This window comes from Apus apus, chromosome 14 (assembly GCF_020740795.1).
Source record: "Apus apus isolate bApuApu2 chromosome 14, bApuApu2.pri.cur, whole genome shotgun sequence".
Lineage (NCBI taxonomy): Eukaryota > Metazoa > Chordata > Aves > Apodiformes > Apodidae > Apus > Apus apus.
This window is the reverse complement of record NC_067295.1, coordinates 8,163,250-8,185,150: the sequence shown is the minus strand read 5'-3', so window position 1 is coordinate 8,185,150 and position 21,901 is coordinate 8,163,250. Positions and strand designations below refer to the sequence as shown.

The 21,901-nt window shown below is 40.1% G+C and overlaps 2 protein-coding genes across 3 annotated transcripts in view; one reads left to right on the top strand and one right to left on the bottom strand.

The window, feature by feature from the left end:
• Window positions 1–11,602, bottom strand: part of PDILT (protein disulfide isomerase like, testis expressed) — a 21,832-nt gene extending 10,230 nt beyond the window's left edge. Inside the window, exons 1-4 of the mRNA XM_051632463.1 lie at window positions 11,595–11,602; window positions 11,210–11,418; window positions 4,902–5,108; window positions 1,892–2,025 (exon numbers count right to left, since the gene is read on the bottom strand). Coding sequence (XP_051488423.1) covers window positions 1,892–2,025; window positions 4,902–5,108; window positions 11,210–11,418; window positions 11,595–11,602 — 558 coding nt within the window. The remainder of the gene's footprint in view (window positions 1–1,891; window positions 2,026–4,901; window positions 5,109–11,209; window positions 11,419–11,594) is intronic.
• LOC127390750 (acyl-coenzyme A synthetase ACSM3, mitochondrial-like) lies at window positions 8,800–21,901 on the top strand. Of its 2 annotated transcripts, none has more exons than XM_051632681.1 (14): window positions 8,800–8,909; window positions 12,615–12,879; window positions 13,125–13,335; window positions 14,312–14,519; window positions 15,389–15,532; window positions 16,385–16,541; window positions 17,438–17,517; window positions 18,492–18,615; window positions 19,257–19,337; window positions 19,487–19,588; window positions 19,756–19,883; window positions 19,978–20,077; window positions 20,696–20,815; window positions 21,455–21,901. In XM_051632681.1, the coding sequence occupies exons 2-14, from the start codon at window positions 12,679–12,681 to the stop codon at window positions 21,539–21,541; spliced, it is 1,743 nt and encodes a 580-aa protein (XP_051488641.1). In that variant the 5' UTR covers window positions 8,800–8,909; window positions 12,615–12,678; the 3' UTR covers window positions 21,542–21,901. The 2 variants fall into 2 exon arrangements, with proteins under 2 accessions (XP_051488641.1, XP_051488640.1); XM_051632680.1 differs by having other exon boundaries at window positions 8,804–8,927.

The following is a 21,901-nucleotide window of genomic DNA, read 5'->3' as shown; positions in this document are numbered from 1 at the left end:
TAGGAGTGAGAGCTAGAGATGAGGCAGGCCCCTAAGGGCTTGTGAGGCAGAGAAGAGAGTTTAATTGTAAAGTGGTTATAGCTTGCCATGATTACCTCTGAGGGAGACCTTCACAACAGGGAAGATCCTGGGAGTGCTGTGACACCACTAGCATATTCACCTTTCCAGCTAGTGTATGGTCCCCTATGTCCTGCTGTGCTAATCTCATCTGCCCTGCACTCCCCTGATGTTTCTACACTCTGCAAAGACTTGTGCGGGTGTGGAAGGATCATGCCAACAGCTGGTCCTCTACTGCAGCTTGTCTGCACAGCTGGCAAAATGCAATGGGTTAGAGAGGAGGGCTCTTGGCTTGCAAGAGGACCTGACTGATGTGTTTGGTGCTGTGACTGAGTGCTCTTCAAAGCAGGGACCTTGACTCTTACAGCTGTCAAATAGTCACTGTGCTGTCCACCCACAAACTAATAGTAAATAACCATGATGAAAGGCAACAGTACTTCCAGATTGGATTTAATCAGACAATTATTTCATGCTAGATGAATAGTAATTTATATGCTGAGACCTCCCAACACATCCTGGCACTCACATTTGTGAGCAATCTGTGACTAATAGAAGGTCAAATACAGCTCTTTATTTACTTGGGCACTATTTTGTTGGCATCCACCCATTACATTTCTGACGTGCTCTAGATCGTGCTCATCTATTGTCATTTCAGCCCCCGAGTGAAATCATGGAGTGCAGTCAAACACATCTGCAGGCAGTAGCTGCCATTAGCAGGGTTCAGAGGACTCTTCAGCACCACTGTTATAGCAAGGGCTTCTCAATCTGGACCAGCACTGGAAAACTGCCTTCCTTCATAAATGGCTGCAAGCAGATTGCTGTGCAGCAAAATTCTGGGCACTCTGAGCATTTTCACAGTTTGTCCTATTATGTTATTTGTGTTCACCAGCTCTGTTACTATGGGGCATTTTGGGAATGAATCCTGTTTTCCACATCAATAAAACCTGGACTACCCACTGTAGGTAGCACATTTGGGACCTTATCAGTTCAGATATGAGTGTAGGCACTGTGCTTTTAACTGGGCAGAATGATACCAGAATAAAAGTCTCTAGTCAGAGAAAATCCTTGATTGAATGTTCAGATTTTAAGGACACAGTGAAAAAGCAGGAAAAACCTATTACTATTTTACTGACTTCTGACTGCATACCTTGACAGCTGAAATTTATTTTCCACTATTTCACTGTTGTTCTGTATCATTCAGCCTCAAATCCTAAGAACCATATTCAGGTCTGGAAACAGGTAGGAATTTGCATGAGAAAGGACTACATGAGTTGGATCTTATACAGTGTAATATTTTATGACTTCCTGTCCATGCAGATTTCTTAGCTGACAGGAGCTAAACCCCCTGTTAGCATGATATTCATGGAGCTGTGCAGCCTCTCTGAGTTTCACTGACATTGTTTAAATCATCAAATGGAAAGATGGAGAAAAGGCATTCCAGTATATTAGACAATATTTACTGCTTTTTTAATGGATTGCAACAGGAAGGGAGCATTTCTTCACCAGAACAGCCTGCAACAATTAATGTCTGTGATTTTACACTGTGTTTGCATAGAAATACAGTGATCAGGTAACCCTGGAGTTTTAGATCAGTGGTAGGTCTCTGTGCCTGGGAAAAGTGCTGTGGTGTGAGTTGTTCTTATCCTTGCCTGGGTTGCTTATCTTGAAGTGTAAAAATGTAGATGGAAACAATTAAAGTTTAAAAAAAATGCAAAGAAAACTGAGGGCCTGTGTTTTTTTTCAGGTGAGTTCTAGGTCTTGTATTTGAGGGATTTGGTGGCCACAGCAGACAGTCAGGACAGAAACCAGTCTATGGAGATTTCCAGTAAATTACCTTAAAAAAGCCAATCACTGCCAAATCATCAGCATGAATGATGGCTTCAGCCTGCTCGATAGAGTTGATTAAAACAGTGCTAGGTCCTGTTCTTCTCTTTACCCATGTAATAAAGGCTGAAGCCTGTCTGACTCCTGAGGACGGAAAAGAGAGTTAGAATGAATGACAAATTTCTGTGCAATCAAGATAGAGGCAGTGGAGGTGCAAGAGGATGCTGAATAAAAATTGACTTCTTAGGACTGAGGTCCAAGCTCACTCAAAGTGGATTTGGGGCATCCAAATTCAGCCTCAGGTTCTAGCCACTAGATAAACTGTTGCTGACTCTAGAATATGAATCAGTTCTGTGTTCTCTGGGACCTCTGCAAATGTCTGTATGTCCAATTAGCTGCTTAATCACAGATGGAGAATAGAGATGAGAAAATTCAGACAAGTAGAAAACCTGCTCTGGAAGATTTCATGTATCCCAAAATCACATCAAGCTATAAAGAGCTATCGACCTGAGGTTTAATCCAAAATGGCTTCAAACCAATTGCAGATTTTATTGAACTGTCTGTTAAATTAAATTATGTGTCAAAATTGTTCCTTTGGTGCTGCAGAAGGGATCTGATAGGCACAGAGACACGTTAAAACTCCTCTGTGGTGCTGCAGCTTCACTTTTCATTTCAGACATAAGAAACAAATCTGAAGTGGCAAACTTGTCCTTTTGTTCTGGATTGTTCCATCTTTTGGGTTCCAAATTACTGCTGCCCATTTTACTGAGTTTACAGTCAATCTGTTTATTTAGTAGATTCTCTTCAAGCTTTTAGGAGTTTTACAAATCTTGAGTCTCTTTAAAAAAACATATATTTTCTAACTGCCATCTTTTCTGAGGAATTAGAACCACTAATCAAGGCTGAGGAGGTGAAAATCTCAGCTGTAAAATAGCCCTTTCATCTCTGTGGGTATGACATCTTAGTTGGACCAGAGCAAGAGTCCAGCAAAAGGTTAATGAAAATTATACATAAAAAAAGTCTGTATGCTGTGAAGTGCTAGAGTCAAGATGTACAGTACAAGTGGGTTATCAAAGATGCAAGTCCTGGTACTGTGCATTTTAGCAATATGACAAGATCAAAATTGAGTCAGACCATTTTACTGCCATCATGTCATTTTGAAGCAGGCTGCAGTGCAACTAGTTTAAAATACTATTTTTTTTAAGGTGAAGCAGGCAGATGTCTGCTCAGGAGTGCATAGGCTCCAGAGAAAAGCACAGAGCAGTATCTAGTGGCCACACAGTGCTTGACTTCTGCTGTCTAAATACAGATGTGAGCTCTTGCAGTTTATGTCAGTGATAGAACCCCTCAGCATGTTTTCCATGTGGTTAATCTTTCTATCAGGTTGTTACAAACAGCTTGTGCAGCTTTTTTATACTGGCCAAGTTCTGTCCTTGGAGTTGTAAATGGTGATTTTACAAAATATAGGATTTGGCTTTCGTGCTGTGTCCATTGCCAGGACAACCATTCAAAAATCCCATCTTCCATAAAACACTTAATTTATTGATTTAAGTGAGGTCTGCAATGTGTTTTGTGGTATGAAATATGCCAAGTTCTGTATGAGAAGTCACTGGGTGGTCACTGTGCATTTTCAGTTGCCGATTCTCAGTGGTTTAAAAGTCATACACAAAGGGTGAGATTTTACTGGTTGTACATAAGCATTTATCAAGTCAACAAAATATAATTTAACTCATTATTGGTGGTACATGTTGGTGGTACATGTTCTCTGAACAGTTGATGCTATATTATACAAATCACAGAGCAGAAGCCAGTTTCCTAACTTCTGGAGATTTGCTGGTCTCTCTTACGTAGCAGCTCTCTGCTGAAGGGTGACCATGTGTGTGCTGTGTTATGATACTTGTATTCACCAGTTCTCATTAGTGTAGCTGTCAAATAGGTTTAGCAGTTTAAAAGAGGTTTTCTTGTCAATGCTACAGATTGAGCCAGAGACTGAAGGTAGGTGCTTTCACTCTCATGTATGAGCACCTCTAATAAAAGTTTAGTATGGAAAATCACACTTCCAGTGGCATTTGTGCAGTAGCTGCTGTTTGCACAAGTCTAGATGATGGGAACTCAGTGAGAAAACTCAATAACAAGGAAAAGCAAGTTACTAAAATTACTGAAGACCAGCTTGCAGCAGCAGCAGCTCAGCAGTTAAAGAAGTCAGAGCACTCAGTCATGTACAGGCACCGGAGGCAAACTTTTAGGTACTTTTTTTTTGTTGGTGGTTGTACTAAACTTGTGACTCAGCTGTATCTGCTTAGTGTACACTAACAGACACTTGGCCAAGTAATGCAATTTTTGTCAACTCTAAAATTTCATCATTTTAGACAAAAGAAAAAATTAAATATCTTTATGCATATATGTTCAGTGAGAGAAAAATTCTAACAAGGCCTGGATTTCTCAGGATTGCTCTAGTCAATCCCATTCCAATATTGTTGTCTTTGCTTAATAACTTTCCATCAAAGATTGCAAATTATTCCATGTTTTTTCTGAGCCACATATGAGCTCCCTCTGATGGCTGATTTGCAAATTTCTTTTCCTTGGTTCAGGAAATATATCTGTATACTTAGTGTCAACTTAGTGAATTGACAATTTATTGTTGGATGCACAGAGTATCATTCCTTCTGTAGGCATGCTAACCATGGGAATTGCAGTGAACTAGAAGTGCAAGTGAAGCAGGTTTGGGACCTGGTGTAGCTCATTTATTTATGCTTGTTCTAGTAAATGGGAGTAAGTAGTCTTGCTGGGGTGATTCTCTGTACTTGCTGGAATTAACACCAGCAGTGAATTTGGCTGTGTGAACTAAACATACATTTCAGTTACACACCTGGAAGGTGAATTCAAATCCAAGTTCTTGTATTGGTAAAGACATAATAATATGTTTTAAACCCTAATGGCAAAACCATTTTGCTACCTTGCATATTCTTTATCTGAGCATATATATCTTTATCATTATCTTAGTGCATAAGACAGTTTACCTTTGCAGTCTATGGGATCTTCCCTGCTGCCATCCACAAAAAATTTCACAGTAGGAAACTCACGAATATTAAATTCTTTTCTCAAATCATGTTGGTGTGTGACATCGATTTTGCCAAATTGGATTCTTGGTGCTTCTTTTTTAAGCTGTCGTGCAGCCTCAGCAAACTCTTCAGACAAATTCTGAGGTGACTGAGATAAGGAAACATCTGGAAAGGATCAGCCAAAAGAGAAGGGGTTACAGTGGCTGAGCATGAAGCTTTCTAATGGAGGTTGTGTCTTGTAGTAGCTGGAAAGGTTGAATAAGATCTTTTATGACTCAGAAATAACTGACAAAATATCTTTACTTTTTACTTTGTGTTGATGCTGATTGTTAACCACTCCACATGTCCTCGGACCAGTCACAGTGTCACTGGTAGGATTGCAATGGTTCTCTGCTGGGAAGAAATTTTGTGGAATTTAAAAGTAATTTGACTGACTGACTGGCTATGCTGGGTAAGAGTTAAAGGGAGGTCAAGGGTAGAGTTAGCTGTTATTCACATTAGGACTCTTTGATAAGATGCCTTTTCTTTAAGCACTTCACTGAGGCAAACCTTTGTAATGCAAAAGCCACTTTTCCAGATAAGATTTGGGGCAAGGAAGGAGAGCAACAGAAAATGGTCTTTTAGGGACTAGCAGCATATTCTACATGCCATGCTGTGTTGCCAGCCCTTCTCTAGTTCAAGTGTTGTGTGTTTGGAGGAGGGGGAAGGATCATCCTAATCTGGGCCCTGAAGTTATATTAACATGAAAAAAGGACAAGAGAAAGAAAGTAGTCCCACATTTGCTCTGTATTTAAGAGCTGAAGGCCTGGAGCCTTTACAGTATTGCAGCTTGGGTTGAAAAGAAAATCCATTTAACTTTCTGTTGATAAAATTGAGATATGCTATCTTTCTAGATTTATTTTATCAGAGCAAAACGTTTTTCTTTAGATTCTGCACAACGAATCTTTCATTTTGTAAATGTACTTTTCAAATAGGAACACATGAAAAACATCCTGTTCACCTTGATTTCATACATTTGTGTATGTGTATATACACACGTTCAGATCTATACTTACACAGGCACACACACACAAGTGCCAAAGCATAAATCTGACAAAATTACAAATGCACTTCTCTACAGCCTACCTGGTGAAGACATTGCCCAACATAATTATAAACAAAAAATGAATGAAGACTTCTGAATGAGCTCTAACAAATTAAAAAGAAAACCACTAATCTAGCTCAGTGCTGAGTTAAATTCCTTGTGTTATTCATCCTTATCCTTTCTCAGCCATCAATATTTTTCTTCCACCTAAATGCCACAGCAAGGTGTAGCATTAAATAATGTTGTTTTCTCAAAGTAATGACCTGATAGGCCCTTCCAGGTTCTTCCACATGTAAACCCTTCTTGGCGTAGGCTCACAGAAACTCTGGCACTGAAACAGCTGCTCCACCTGCTGACGCGACAAAGGGGGTCCTTGTCAGTATAACCAGACTTGGTGTTTATTAGGGGGGCACTCAGATACCATCATCATGAATAGAAGGTACTTCTCTATATACATAAATGAGCCTTAAGACATCAGTCCAAAGCAATCTGTTCTAATTGCCTGTAAAATTAGTTTCATCAAATAAATTTATTTTGATTTTTAGAGAGGACTCTAACGTCCTTTTCCTTAATTATAAAAAGGGTCTTATGAGCCTTTTTCCCAGCAAGTTTGTAATGTGTTACAAACGCAGGACATAAAAAATTGCAGTGGTATCTCCAATTGTATCTCAGTACACTTCAGATGTGTCTGCAGAAAACCATGGTGTCTATTAGAAGCTCCAGCCTGTCCATATAAGAAAGCATGTCTGCCCTATGAAAATGTTGCTGCTTCTAGGGACATTGTGCATTGAGCCTTGATGAAATATCTTTGCTTAGAATGATGTAGATGTTATGGGGGGGGGGGGGGTTAGGATCCATTTTTCTATGAAATATTTCAATTCCAAACAGGTATGTTAAGAATGCTCTCTTATTGCTGAATGACCTGAACAAGCAGAGTTGCACTTAACTAGTAGTGTAACTAGCATGGTTAGATCATGAGAGTTGGTAGAGTTGTTGGTTACTGGCTGGAGCTGAGAATAGTGCGAACTCCATCACATAAAGAGTAATCACTGCACTGAGAGATCTGGAGAAATCTGAATACCATTACCCTGATAACTGTGAGAAAGTTCAGCGAGTGAACAGCCTTCTTCATCAGACAGATAAAAACCGTTTCCTTGACTACCCAGAAAGCCTGTGGAAACCTCCATCGTGCACCTTTCCCCTGCTTTCCTAAGTGATTAGACTCCTCTTCAGCTTTCCATCAATTCCTTTTCATTCCGCTTATTCTCGGTTTCCCTCCCAGGTGCTTTATTTTTCAAGGCACTTGAGTGTTGCAGAAAATCATCACTGCTTTTGTTTGGAGTCTTTTCTGGAGTTTTGTTTTGCTTCTTCTCTTTTAGATTTTTATTCACACTGATCATTTGAGGCATTGGGGTGAGGAAGTAGCTGCTGAGGCTAATGCAGCACCACAGGTTCCATACCTGAGGAGAGCTGAGAACCAGCAGAGCAGAAGGGCAGACATAGATGAGAGGTAACAGAGTTGGTGGCAGCATCACCAGGGAAGACACGTGTGGGTGATGGGATGCCTGTGTAAACCAGTGTGCTGTACCACAGCTGCCAGAAGTCAGAGGCCCTTCAAAGGCTGTCAGCTTGGGAATGGCACTGTATTGACAATGGGAGAATGTCTTAAATAAAAAGAAGGAAAATTTAAAGTTTTGTTGAGATTTATTTTTTTTTCCTTGTTGGTGGTTTTTTTACCTGTCTTTTGGAAGTATCACTGAATTCTCTTCCACCCTGTGTCATTGGTGTTTTGTTAAGTGTCATTTTCAAAACAGATGGGAACCTCCAAAGGAGCATCTTAACAGATTGCCACCACTGTTTGAGGGTTCTGAGGACTGTTGTTGCACAGAGAAATATGAGACAGTTACAAATTTCTGTGAAAACCATTGTGATGACAAATTCGAGAAGGTTTATGAAAGGCTTTTGAAGAAAATTTGAGTAGGAGTTGTGTTTTACCATGTTGAGACAGTTGCTGTCCTTAGGAAAACTTGAGTGAGCTAATACATTACTTCAGCTGGTCACAGTTTGCAGTGGTGTGCAGCAATGCTGGTCATGTTTGTTTTTGTAAGTGCACAGAGTTAGCCCTCCCTGTAGTGAGGGTTTTTGTTAGGGTGCTTGGGAATTTTTGGTGTGGTGGGTTGTTTTGTTTTTTTTTTTTCCAAAGCAACAATATTCTGCAATGAAAGTTAACACAGGGACTTACACTCACCTAATGTAAATAGGAAAACTCTTCCATGTAGGCAGCACTGGTATAAGATCTACCTTCTGCTGGTGTCAAGTGCTCTATATTCTCTGTGCTTTTAGGCATTTGAGTAATACTGAGCTCAGTTTAACGTGGATGGGGAGATGCCACAGGCTGCAGAAGAAGAGCCCTTTCAGGAGAGCTTTGAGATCAGGTGCTCCCAGGGCCCACAGAGCACTTGTAATTCAGCTGGGCAGGCAGCAGGGGTGGCGTCCACAGGAGAGCAGGCACGTTGTTGTGTGCTGCTCAGCAGTGCATTCACACGTTGTTCCAGTGCCTCTCCCAAAAACCAAAGAGAAGCTGGAACCTCAGTCTTGCATGTCATTCTGCCCCTTCAGGTACTTTCTTGTTGCAAAACTCAGCTGGAATGAGGGCAGAAGAGTGCCCTGGGTCGTTACTCTGTTTCCATTCTGGGTACTTGCCCTTGTACTTTGCTCAGCTCACAGAGTAGCCTGATAGTGTGTGGCAGAAAGCCAGGCTGTTTTTTATAGTAAACCCTTCCTAAAAGAAGGCAGACCTGGGACACAGCAAGGTGGAATTGAAGGGCATTAGGAAGACTTGGGAGTTGCTGGCCAGAAGATATCAAAGCAGGCCTCTCCTGGTAAGTATTGTGGGATTGGTAAGTAGATAATGGTACTAACAAGGAAAGCTTTGGGTTTTTTACATAATTGGTAATCATAAGGCAGATCCTAGAGCTTCCCCATGTTGGTACAGCAACAGAATAAATCCCACTTTCTGGGAAGTATGGGATTCCTTTCTGTTCTCTGACTGTGTTCTCTGTGGTTGAGAATGGGTCAAGAAAATAAAGGTTTCAGGTCTTGTGTTCGTTCTGGATTTCTGAAGCTAATTCCTGGCTGCTCCACAGATTTCCTGTGTGATCTGGGGAATATTGCTTTGTCTCTTATTATCTAAGTTCCCTTAATAGTTCCATGTTAACACAGACTGTTTATTTAAACAGCCTGTTTTAAGGAGTAGGACATACAATATTAGGGCTTTATAGCCTTTTTTTGCAGGTGCATGTGTATGTCCCATCTTTAGCCTCTTTGTCCTGTGACAACACAAATTATTATGGCAAATGAACCAGCTGGTTTAGCATTGTGGACTCAGGTTTCCTACATCCTAGAGTAGTGCCTTGCTGCAGGGTAGCTTTTCAGTGCCCCAGAGGAATGTCTCCAAAGGGAGCTATTGAGACTGAGGCCAGTGATTTCCAGTTAATGTATCTGAGCTGTAGAGCTTGTCACTCTCATGAGTGGTTTCATAATTCTCTGCAGGGACTGTAGATGTTTTTATGGTTTGTGGGGGAAAATGCAGTCCATGATTTTTCAGTAAGCTCTTCAGGTAGACATGGTAACCTTGAATCCCAACCAGAAGGCAGGGAGGATCACTGGAGAAGATGTGGTTGGGGAGCAGTGTTTCATCTCTGACTTGTGGAAGATGTGGCATATAATGGAAGAGTGTGTTTGTCCTTCCCTTCCAAAGAATGCCAGTTGTGGGGCTACTGGGAGATCAGATAATTTTTCTGACAAACTAGTTTTTCCCCAAAGTAATGCATCTTCAGGGAGATCAGAGCAGTTCAGAACTGTAGATTGAATTTGGCAAATAGCTTTATACTCTCTATTTCAGCACTTCAAGAAGTGTTTAAGTCTTAAACATTAAGTTTTCAAGACATTTCTAAAGTGAGTGTTCTGAAAAATTTAAAAATATTTAAAGTTTCCTGACATTGTTTCAGGATTAATGAAATGCTTGATATGATCCAAACATATTTTAGTTTCATCAATCTGTTAGTGTATTTTAGTTTTTGTTGTTGGAAAAATGGAAATGTTTTCATTGTAGAGTGGCCTACGCTCCTACTACCTATTATCAGATTTGGTAGTGAGGCAAAAGAAAAAGTTGCATGCATTTCTGCAAAGTCAGGATATTGCCTTAATTTTAAATATCCTTTCCAAATACAGAATAGATTGGGTTTTTTTGCTTGTTCCTGTCTCTAATGCTCACCTCTAAAGGAGAGCTAGTTAGCAAGATGTTGGTATAATTCAAGGCTAAGTGGAAGTGTGTACTGAGCTCAATGAGTATGGCACAGTGTGGAGCAAGGTCAAGCCCAAGCAATAGACACTAAGCTTTTGCTGTCATGCAGATTGAAAAGTTTCTGCTGCCAGCAAGCTGCTAGGAAGTACAGCTCCACGTTTATATAGTGGGAAATTGTTCAGCATCTGAACTTCTAGATGGGTAACATCATGAGAGTATACCATTTGGCTTTTGCTTTTGTGATTTATTTTCTCTAAGGGTCAGTTGGCCAGACCTTCTAACAAAGTTAGTTACTTAAAAGGTCCCAGTGTTTTTCACTCCATGAGGAATCAACATGAACATAATAGAAAAACCAACAACCAGCCTCTGCCTAACCAAGTGCTGATTTCAGTGTAGTTCTTTATAATAAAATTACAGGCACCAAAATGTTGTAAAAACTCATTCCCTGAAGCCCAGGTTCTCACAGAGGAGAGATGCCATCTGGCAAAACCTCATAAAAAGCACTGATGGAAATGTAAGATAGAGAAAATCCCTCTCTGATTCTTTTTTTTTCATATCTAGAGTTTCACCCATCACTGGTGTGAAACACACTTTTGCAAAATTAGGCAGTGGAAGCATAGAATGCCAACTGAACTCTGTGTATGTGAGGACCTAGCTGACTATCAGTATCTGAAGTAGCAGACTGGTATTTAACCACACCAAAAAGGAATTAATTACAGTAGTCATGGTCAGAACTAGATACATGGAGAGAAAACCCAAACTACTAAGGACTACTGAAAGACAAAGCAACAGTAAAAGGAGTATACCTGAGTGCCCCAGCATCAGTCATGCTCTGCAGAGCCATCACGGTAAGAGACAGTGGAAATTGATACTCACAGAACTCCACCAGCAGGTACTTAGTTTCCTTCAGTGCTCTGTCAAAGTTGCTCTTTTTCAGCAAGAGTACGTTGTTCTCCTTTTTTGTTTTGGGAAGTTTGGCTTTCTTTGGCTTTGTTTCACTTGGGCTTATACTGTCTGCTGCCAGAAAGCCTGTGAGAAACAGTAATAGCAGAAAGAAAAACACATGTGTCTTCATCTTCCCCTGTCTTTTATCCAGTTACTGAGAAAGAAAGAAGCAAAGGAGCATGAGGCAGCAGGGTTTGTTGCCTAAATGGTTGTGGTTGAATTGGCCAAACTAAGAGGCTGATAAGGCTGATAACAGAGTCTAGCACCAGTGGAGACAACTGCATCATTCCATGGGAAGATTAATGTAGTTCATTACTTCCCCATCTTTAGCAGTGTTTAGGAAAAAAAAAAAAAAATGTGTGTAGAAGGTGAGTTTACTCTTTCTGTAAATAATCAGAACCCTGGGAGGAGGGTGAGAGAGCACAGGAGGAAACACTTGCCTGTGGAAGCAGCAGTAGATTCACAGTGTGCTTCTCTAGTTAGGCAGCTTACTCTTGTCACCAATACCCAGTGCAGAGCTACAGGCAAAACAGTAGGTGAGGAACCTGGGAAAGTATTTGATGGCTGCTCTTCTGCTTAGTATTTGTTTGTCTGTTGCACTTACAGAGCTACTTATTATGGATCTGATTCAGAGCATGCTGTAGTCAGGGAAAAACTCATTACACTGCATAGGCAATTTTAACATCTGTATTTCTTCAGTGTTCTGTCTGTGAGGCTCCCATCTCTGCTTAAGTGCCAAGTTGTAGCTCAAGTAAGATGCTACTTTGTGGGTTAAACCAGAAGATTTTGCCTTTGATTTTCATTGTGTTTATTCAATGCCCCCAGTGAAAATAGATCTCACAAGGGAAGAACTGAGATGATAATCAGTTTTATTGGTGCATAAATTCAGTGTGAATCGCCATCTAGTGTATATTTAAGACACAGCATAATTACAGAGACCTTTTAAATCAAGGGGATATACAAAATGTACTCCAAACTCTTTCTAGGTAGTGGCATTTTATTTCTGTAAGCAGGCAGAGCAAAATTTAAAATTTACAGGAATAAAGAGAGATATTTAGAAAAGGACTGACAAGTGAAAGTTTAGAGAGGAGATAGGAGATTCATTCATCAGGCGACAAAGTAGAGGATAAATATTACTATGAAAAAACAGTGTACAATCTCTTTGCCAGGGAAGGAGGAGCACTTACTTTAAGAATCACGTAAAATAATGGGGGAAAACGGGGTTGTGCACAAACAACCTCTTTATTCAAGCTGGTTTGCATTAATTTATCCAACATCACAAACTCCATAGCATGCAATACCTGGCTGGTTTTACATGTATTTTCTTTCATTTCAGATGACTGATTCCTGTAGTTGTGCACCTGATTTTTTCCCCACTGTCTGATAAAACATCATTTATCATGAGAACATTCATTAAATCTTGGATTCCTCAGTGTTTGCGGATTCTCAAGACTCCTTGCAGATCATTCCATGGATGCAATAAGCTTCTTACATCTCAGATTACTTTGCACTATGACTCTATAAACCAATGTAAAAAGGAACTGCCAGAATATTTCAACTTTGCAAGTGATGTTTTAGATGAGTGGTCACAACTGGAAAAGGTAGTGTTTTTCTTTTACTTCATAGACATTGGAACAAATCTCAGATGTTACAGATCAGTTTTGCTGATGAATACTGCAAATATTGGCTGCAGAGTAGAATGCACTATTTTATTTTCTTTGTCAAAAATGAAGTTATCACTTTAAGAGACTAGTTTCCAGGGATAAGTTGCTGAGTCTGGGGTTCTTACAGATTGAAATCAAACCTTTTAAGGATCCTTATTTTAATGTCCTCTGTTGTGTTATAGGATGGAAGACGACCAGCAAATCCAGCTTTTTGGTGGGTAAATGATGAGGGAGAGGAAGTGAAGTGGAGCTTTGAAGAGCTGGGATTTCTGTCTAGGAAAGCAGCTAATATACTTTCAGAGGCATGTGGTTTGCAGAGGGGAGACAGAGTTATAGCTGTTCTTCCTCGTGTTCCCGAGTGGTGGCTACTGATGATAGCCTGTATACGAGCAGGTGAGTAACCTTGGATGCAGAGAGAAAATAAATAGAAAAGATGAAAAACATGCTAAATTAATTTGAAAAAAAAAAAAGTAATCAGGAATATGCTGCTGTGCCCTGTACAATTCAGCTTTTGCACAGAAGGAGAATTGGCAGCACCCACACAGGGACAAAAGTGACCTTGTACTAGGTGCTGAAGAGACATCGTCCAGCTAAATGACATCCTCAGTCGAAGCCAGCGAGGGCTGAATGGTTACAATCTTAAGGCCATATTTGACCAGATATGGTCATATGGTCCATTGTGGACAGTTGAAATGCATTAAGTTATATGACAGTCTGGTTAATAATTAGAACAATTTTTTTTTTGCTCTGCTGTTACAGTTTTGCAGATTCTTAGGAAAAAATTGACCCATTGCATTTTCAGACTGCTAAAGATCCATGATGGAACAATTTGGCATCAAGAAGGACATGATCAAGTGGTTTTGTCCCACATGAGGCTCTGTAACTCTTGCAGGTTGTAAATGGGCCTAAGACTCAGGGAATCTAATTACGTTATATCCAAGATTTTCTGGATGATGACATAGGAATATCGTTCAGTATCTCAGCGCATCAGTTTTCCAATTGTAAAATTTGGTAGATACCTCTGAAGGTGCAAGAAAACTGAAATCCATCTGTAGGTCAAGTCTATTGCAGTCCTTGGGAAAAGGAGGAATAGAAATGCACTAAACTGATATTCTCTCCCCCTCCCAAAGCAGTGTGATTTCAGGCCCATTGTACTCCGTATCCAAATTCATATTGGTTCACATTGCAAAAGTAATCCAAATTTAAGATACATGTTGACTGAGCAATGCATGTCAGCTACCCAACCTCCATCTATTTGTCTCATATCAGAGGTATTAATTCCTTATTGATATGAATTATGAATTTATTCCAGATGTAAATATAATCCAAGTGCTGTCCATTTTCTAAATTGCTTGTTTCTCTTTTCCAGGAATTGTCCTTATTCCAGGAACATCCCAATTAACAGCCAAAGACATCTTATACCGACTCCAGGCTTCGAAGGCCAAGTGCATCATTGCCAATGATACACTGGCACCTGCAGTGGAATCTGTTATACCTGATTGCCAGTTTCTGAAAAGCAAACTAATTGTAGCCAAAGGGAGCAGAGAAGGGTGGCTGAACCTTAAAGAACTCCTAGTGTGAGTATACACCTGTTTTATCATCATTCTTGTGAGGTGAAGGAAGCTGTATCAGTCAGGTGACATTCCTGAGTTTTGGGATTAATTTCCAAAATACAAGTATTTATATTTATATATATTTTTTTATATATTTTTGCATCCATCTACCAGCTCACTGTAATTACAGCATTAAGTACAACACACTTTTGGGGAGCTGTATTCAGGTCTTTCAGCTTCTCCTGACTAATCAGCCTGCCAGCTTTTAAAAGCTCTCTGCTCCTACTGTGATCACAAGACACAGGGTACTAATCTTGCAGTTGTTTTGTCCTTGTCTTCTAGAGCCTAGCCCAGTGCCTCTTGAATTCCATGCGAAAACAGCCATTGCCAGCTCTTGATGCTCAGCTAAGGTGGCACCAGTTATTTCTTCCCTTTACTGTCTTGGTAGCCCAGTCAATCTAAATTGATCATTGGTCTCTTGAACATAAGTGGTATAATTAATTATAAAATATGTCTAAGACCACCTTACCTGGCATAATAGCTTGAATATGGCCCCTGTTGACTTCATATTAGGAGAAGGTATATGTTGAAGGCCGAAGTTGTGTTTGCATCTACCTGCTGTTCAACAAGCATGTTGAGTACCTTTGCAAAATAGCTGTAGGCAAAGTCACTGCAATATGCTGTAGTTGCTTACTTCTTGAAAATGATGGCATACAGAGCACACTTGTAACTAGCAAAATGTGCTCTCTGACTCTTATCTGTGGTATCTGATGCAACTACTTAGTGAGATCATTCAGTTTTGGTCCATTTTCCTGTTTATGACACCTTAAGAAATACTGCTTTGCCTGTGAGAAACTACATGTAGTAACCATCATATGCTGTTTCTTCTGAAGGGTGACATCTGCTGACCATAAATCTGTCAAGACAAGGAGTCAAGACCCAATGCTGATCTATTTTACTAGTGGAAGTACAGGCTCTCCAAAAATGGTGGTGCAGTCCCACAGCAGTTATGGCATTGGATTTGCAACCACTGCCAGGTATACCTTGCAGTTGTTTCCAGTGTCCTGATCAAGTGACATGATCACAATTAAATTGAAAATGTGACCATAAAAACTCCAGTAAATGTAGACATTTCATTAGTGTAGGAACTTGCTTCTTTCTGACCTTTCCTCTCTCACAGTGAAACTCTCATTATTAAAAGCTTTTTGAAGACTCAGTTTTGATCATCAAACACTTCTGTCTCACACAAGGCTGACTGCAGGATAGCAGTCAGGACAGCCTCCTTATAGCAAAATCAGAGTGCTTCAGTATTACGTAAACCTTCTTGAGAACCAAAGCAACTTTGGACTGTAGCATCATACCATAAAAGTTACAGTTCAGTTTGAGTCTGTGACTTGTTACTCATCTGCTTGCATTTAATATCTTTTATTTATGCTTCCCTGGGAGTGAGAAATTCCACTGAAATCAAAGGATACATTTCCTAATGTGTTCTGACTTGATAGTTGATGGTATAGAGTCCATAGAAGTAATTTGTTTAGTTTCCTAGGGAAATAAGATGTGATTTAGCTGATTTATCTAATCCACAATGTGGAATGGAATAGGAATGCCTACTCCAAATGATCTGTTCAGTCTTTGATCTAGATTCAGATTCTGCAGCTCAAGCTGAAGATGTTTTGCACTGTTCAGGAGGAAAGTAGATGCTTGAAATGTTAAAGGGAAATAGCAGAATGTTTATGATTCTCTTCAATTCTTACAAACTTTCTAAAGTGCCACACTTGCTGACACTGCATCTTCTAATTGAAGCCTCCTGCCCTTTAATTATGCTGTAATCTGTGACTGAGTCTCTCACACTCTATGAAGCATTTTTTTCATCTCTGCTTTATAATCAGGTACTGGATGAATTTGACTCCTTCAGATATTATGTGGAATACCTCTGATACTGGCTGGGTAAAATCAGCTTGGAGCAGTGTTTTTGCACCATGGATCTCTGGATCATGTGTCTTTGTACACAACATGCCACAGTTTAAACCAGAAGTTGTTGCAGAGGTAAGTGTAATTTTTTATACTGTGAGTTGTATTTTCTTTTTGCATAAATGAAGCAAGCAAGGTGGTCTCCAGTGCGTGGGTACCCACTGCTCTCTAGCAGCAGGCATAGTACTTCCCACATCCCAAGCAATCATCTCTCTCTTAGGTGCCCAGAAAGCTAGAGGAACAAATGTTTTACCTCCTGGTCAGACCATGTGACATGACTGCAGTGTAGAGGATGTGGTGAATGATGCAGGTCAAAAAAGAACTCGGGATCATTCCTGTCTTCTCCCATACTTAGCCTAAAGCTCACTTTAGAAAGTTCACTTTAAGTCTGGCCTTCCAGCTACTTTATGCTCAGGGTGAGCATGGGCAGGTAATCAGAGTGTGGCATAGACCTGAATCAGGGCCCTGTTACCCTGAATTTTCAGTGAGTTGCCAGAATGCCTGTTCCTCCTCTCTGCCATTTCACAAAACCAGTCAACTGGCCTGTTCTCCTTAACATTGGCCTGTTGTGTGTGGAGGAGACCCAGACTTTCCCAAGAATAAAATTGGAAAAGCTTTCATCTAGTTCACAATTGTCACTTGGTCTTAAGCCTGGGACATATTCATCTTGGTAAGCAGAAAGCAGTCTTAGTTGGAATTACTACTCTCAGTGGTCATTCATTTCCATGAGTGATTTTGGTTGGGCAGAAAGCACAGTGTTTGCTGCAGCAGCAGGACTGACTGGTACAGCCACTGCACAGCCAGGAGTCGTAGTCACTAATCCATAGTCCTTCTGCGGGTTTAATGTATCTTGCATTTTTATGGTTTTCATTTTGCCAGACATTTGAGCATAGGAGTTGTGCTAATTGCCTGCACATTTCAGACCCACCATTACAATTTCTGTTCAACCAAGTAACTTTCTGTTTCTCTAGACTCTCTCAAGATATCCCATCACTGTCTTTTGCACGGCTCCCACCGCCTACCGCATGCTGGTCCAACATGATCTGAGCAGGTACTGCACGTCTGTCTGTTGCAGGGCTAGAGTGGCTGGGATATAGTGCTGTGGCGGCTCTGGCTGTTTAGTTCAATGTTGCACTTTTTTTTTTTTTTTTCCCAAATAAAGCAAATGTAGTTAGCAAAATCTGCTCTCGGAAAAGAAAGCTCTGTTCTGAAATAGAGGATAACTCGTCACGCCTTAGGCCATTCCAGCTTCAGGAATGGGTCTTTGAAACAACAGCACAGGGGAAACAAGTGAGGGGTTTGGTTTTTTAAGTTGTCACTTCCTCTGAATTTAGGGTTCACAGTTAAGTTTAAGTCAAGGTTTCAGGCAGCACTGGATCAGGAAGTTTCTGGAGTACAGTGGAATTGTACTGAGAATGTAGAGAACAGTTAGAGGACTTTCACATGATGAGAGTTATCTGGCAGCTGTTCCCACTAGTGTGTTACTCTGTAAAATACTCAACTAATGAGAAGCAGTTAGTGTGCTTTGCAAGGAGTTTTCACACCTTCAGTAAGGTACTTACTCTTCTCACATCAGTCTTTCATCCTGACAAAAGCCAAGCCCAGTTTAGCAGTGCTCAGGCTCTCTGTTCCTATTTAGCCTTCCTTTTGCTCTAGAAAATTCTCAGTGTGTTATTTTATGTTGGATGTTGGCATATAACAGCTTTCCACAAACATCTCTTGTGTGTGTGTGTGTTCAGATTTCTCCTTTCTTGTCAGCTCTTCCAAGAAAATACCAAACACCTTTGCTCACTCTTTCTCCAGAAGAAAAACCTACTTCCAGTGAGACAGAGAGAAACCACATTATCCTCAGTGGTCACATGAGCAATCTAGGAGACACAATCCAAGACTGCGTAACACAATTATTACTATAATTTTCAAAGTAGCTTATGAATTTTTAGGTGTGCTTGCTTTGAAAGTTGGAGGGAGGCTGCTTAGTTGAGACCGTTCACTAAGAAAACTATTTCATTTGCCATTCCTCTCAAGCTACAAGTTCATGAGTGTGAAACACTGTCTATCCGGAGGGGAACCACTCAATCCTGAAGTGATGGCAAAGTGGAAAATCCAGACAGGACTGGATATCTATGAAGCTTATGGCCAGACTGAAACAGTACGTTAGCATTAATTCTTCAAGTATACCCTTTCAAAGGTAGCAATACCAGAGACACAATATGCTTGATAAATCAATGAAATTTAATTTTTATAGGAAATACTATGACTACAGAGTTCAGACCCCTACAAATTCATGCCAGAGATTACCTCAGATCAAATAACTTGTAGTAGATCACTTGATTATCTTTACTTAGAAGGCAAACTTAAAAAAAAAATCTGTTCTGGTTATCAATTTAGCCTAAGTTTTTAATGAAAAATATTTAATCAGTTCACATCCCAAACTTCTCTGTAAGTGAAAGTTAATGAACCTATTAAGAGTCAGGTTTCAGGCATTCTCTCCTCTTACTCTTGATATGGTCCCAAATTAATTGTTCCATTATTGAAACAAGATCTGTAACAATTTCACATTTCCCATCTTACAAATTCAACTGTTTGCAGAACTCTCTGGCTCAGACTGAGCACAAGCAACCTCATCCCACAGGGCTGACCTGAAAGGCCTCTCAGCCCCTCTCTGATGTGCTTGAGGACCACAGGGCTTTAGTCCTGACTCAGCCCTTGTTGCAACAGTCATGAAGAGGTGTAATGCCTAATGCAAACCTGATGTTGCACAAATTTAAAAATAATAAATCTGTTATGCAGGTGACAATATGTGCCAATATGAAAGGAGTGAAAACTAGACCTGGCTCTGTGGGAAAAGCTGTTCCCCCTTATGATGTGCAGGTATGTTGAGATGTCACATCTGAGCTCAGCTGCAGTTGTGGGTACAGGAGTAAGGGAATCCTGTCTGTGTCCCTTCTTTGTCCTGCACTGGGCTATAACAGGTACAGCAATGGGCTATTCAAAGTAATAATGATATGTCCTTTCTGCAGATCATAGATGACCATGGGGCTATTGTGCCTGTAGGAGAAGAAGGCAACATTGCTATCCGAATTCAACCAACACGACCATTCTGTCTATTCTCTGAGTACTTTGTAAGTCTGAGTTTGTCTGTGTCTGCTTAGAAGCTCAAGACACAAAGTAGTATTTAAATACTCATTTTGAGAACAATTTAAAAATTGTTTAGATCTTTTTTGGCACCACTGCAAAGTAAATGCATTGAATTCCAGATATATTTTTTGAAATGTTTGATCCTTGTCAGAATGATCCAGAGAAAACTGCTGCCTCTGTGTGTGGAAATTTTTATATGACTGGGGACAGAGGGATTATGGATGAAGAAGGATATGTCTGGTTTGTTGGAAGAGGTGACGATATAATTAATTCTGCTGGGTAAGTCAGTTGCTTTTGGATTTGCTCGTTTGCCTGTTAAAAATATATCTGGAAAGACCACCTGAATGGCTGTCACATCTGCATTTCCTTCTAGGTATCGCATTGGTCCATTTGAAGTTGAAAGTGCATTAATACAACACCCAGCAGTCTCTGAATCAGCTGTTGTCAGCAGTCCTGATCCAGCTCGAGGGGAGGTAAAAAGAAATGCACTAAGCATGACCTTATATATGCTAGGCTTCCTTGGAATTAAATGTGTTGCAGATTTTTTAAATCAAAATGGGTTAAAAAACTTTTAAAACTTTTCCTTGACAGATCTTAGAATTTCAGAATTATTTCTATGTGTTCAGGGTTTGACATGGAAAAAAGTTTGGCTCTTCAGACTTACTGTGGCATCTTCTTGTCTCAAAAAATAGAACTCAGGTTATTTCTCGTTTTGTCACTAATTGACAAAATGGTGGCAATGATATCCAAAGGGTTTAATTTTTCTTTTTTCGGTATGTTTCAACTTTGCAATATTTCTTTGTTCTTTGAGCCCCAGGGTGAGATTTTCAGGCCTCTTTTTTTTCTGATCTACAACTTTTTGAAAATTTAGTAGCATATTAAGTTAAGAAAAAAAAAGTGGAAAAATAGCAAAAAAACCCTATGTACTTTGTAACACTGCATTCTGTAAGAAACAGCCAAAGAAAAGGGAACTTACAGAAAAAAACTCAAACTTTTGTATTCTGAATTTTAATACTCAGTTTTGGCAGCAAATATAACCCTTTATTCCCACATCTGGAAGTTAATGGAGTCCCTTAACTTTTGTGGTACAGGTAGTCAAAGCCTTCATTGTTTTGGCTCCTGCTTTTGTATCACATGATCCAGAAAAATTAACTCAGGAGCTTCAGCAACATGTCAAGAAGGTGACTGCACCTTACAAATATCCGAGGAAGGTAAGTTTGCCATAAAAAGACAGGTTTTCTAATTTTATAAAAAAAGTTAACAGTTTTTTGTCCTGCCTTGGCTTTATTTTTACAGCATTCTGACAAACACTCCAACCATAGTTAAAAAAAAAAAAAAAAAAAAAGTAAATTACAGGGTCTCTTGCAGCTTTGGCCTTGAGTTCACAGGATGTGCTAGAAAGGACCCAAACGGAGGAATGGTAACTTATCCTTGTCATGGCCCAGTCTTCCTTTCATGAAACATCAGGGTTTTCTCAGCAACTCAGCTGGGCATGGTGTTCAGCTCTTACCATTCCTCCCTTGAGCTCTGTTGGTACTCTCAGCCAAAGCTAAGGGGCAATTCTTCTGGCATCAGAAGGGTTGGAATCCATCCCATACAACCAGGAAAGCCACTAGTAACTCCCTGTCCTGACAGCTGAAGTGCTCATCTCTTCAGGATTGTGATACTTGTCCCTGCAAGTGCTGCCTGTGCAGTCAGCTAAGATGTGTAGTAAGGAATTTCACTGTCCCATCCCCAAGCTGTGCAGTTTCCCATTTTTCACTCCAGCCATAATAAAAACCTGTCTTTACTTGCATCTGAGAGACTAATCAGAATGTGTTTGTCTAAAAGTGAACCTTTTTTCCTATCAGGTGGAGTTTGTTCAGGACCTGCCGAAGACTGCAACTGGGAAAATCCAGAGAAAGGTTCTAAGGAACAAAGAGTGGGGAAGAGTATAACATGATCTGGAAACTGAGGAGAGAAAATTTTCATCATCTGTACTAGCCATAGCACATCACACCTGGCATGTGGTCATGACCCAGAGCACAAGGAGAACATATGAAAACAAAAAGCTAAAGGAAAAAAAAAAATGACAATCATATGGCTTGAGGATGTGTGGTATTGGAATCACTTTTGCCATTGACCTACAGATTTTCAGAATGCAGAAAGTGCAAGTAATTAAGAATGAGGAATGGGAGAGAGAGGGGTCAGATCTGGTAGCTTACAAAAGTTTAAATTTTTAATTGGAATTAGTATAAACAGTTTCTGAAACACTTGTATTTTGGTAATTACAAATAAAGGAGAAATGGGTATCAGCA

What these genes read in the sequence shown, in the direction of transcription:
- LOC127390750 (XM_051632681.1), top strand. Translation starts at nt 12,679, where the DNA reads ATGAGAACATTCATTAAATCTTGGATTCCTCAGTGTTTGCGGATTCTC. An exon ending in TTCCCCCTTATGATGTGCAG is followed by an intron (nt 19,338 to 19,486) that starts GTATGTTGAGAT and finishes TCCTTTCTGCAG; the next exon opens with ATCATAGATGACCATGGGGC. An exon ending in GATATAATTAATTCTGCTGG is followed by an intron (nt 19,884 to 19,977) that starts GTAAGTCAGTTG and finishes ATTTCCTTCTAG; the next exon opens with GTATCGCATTGGTCCATTTG.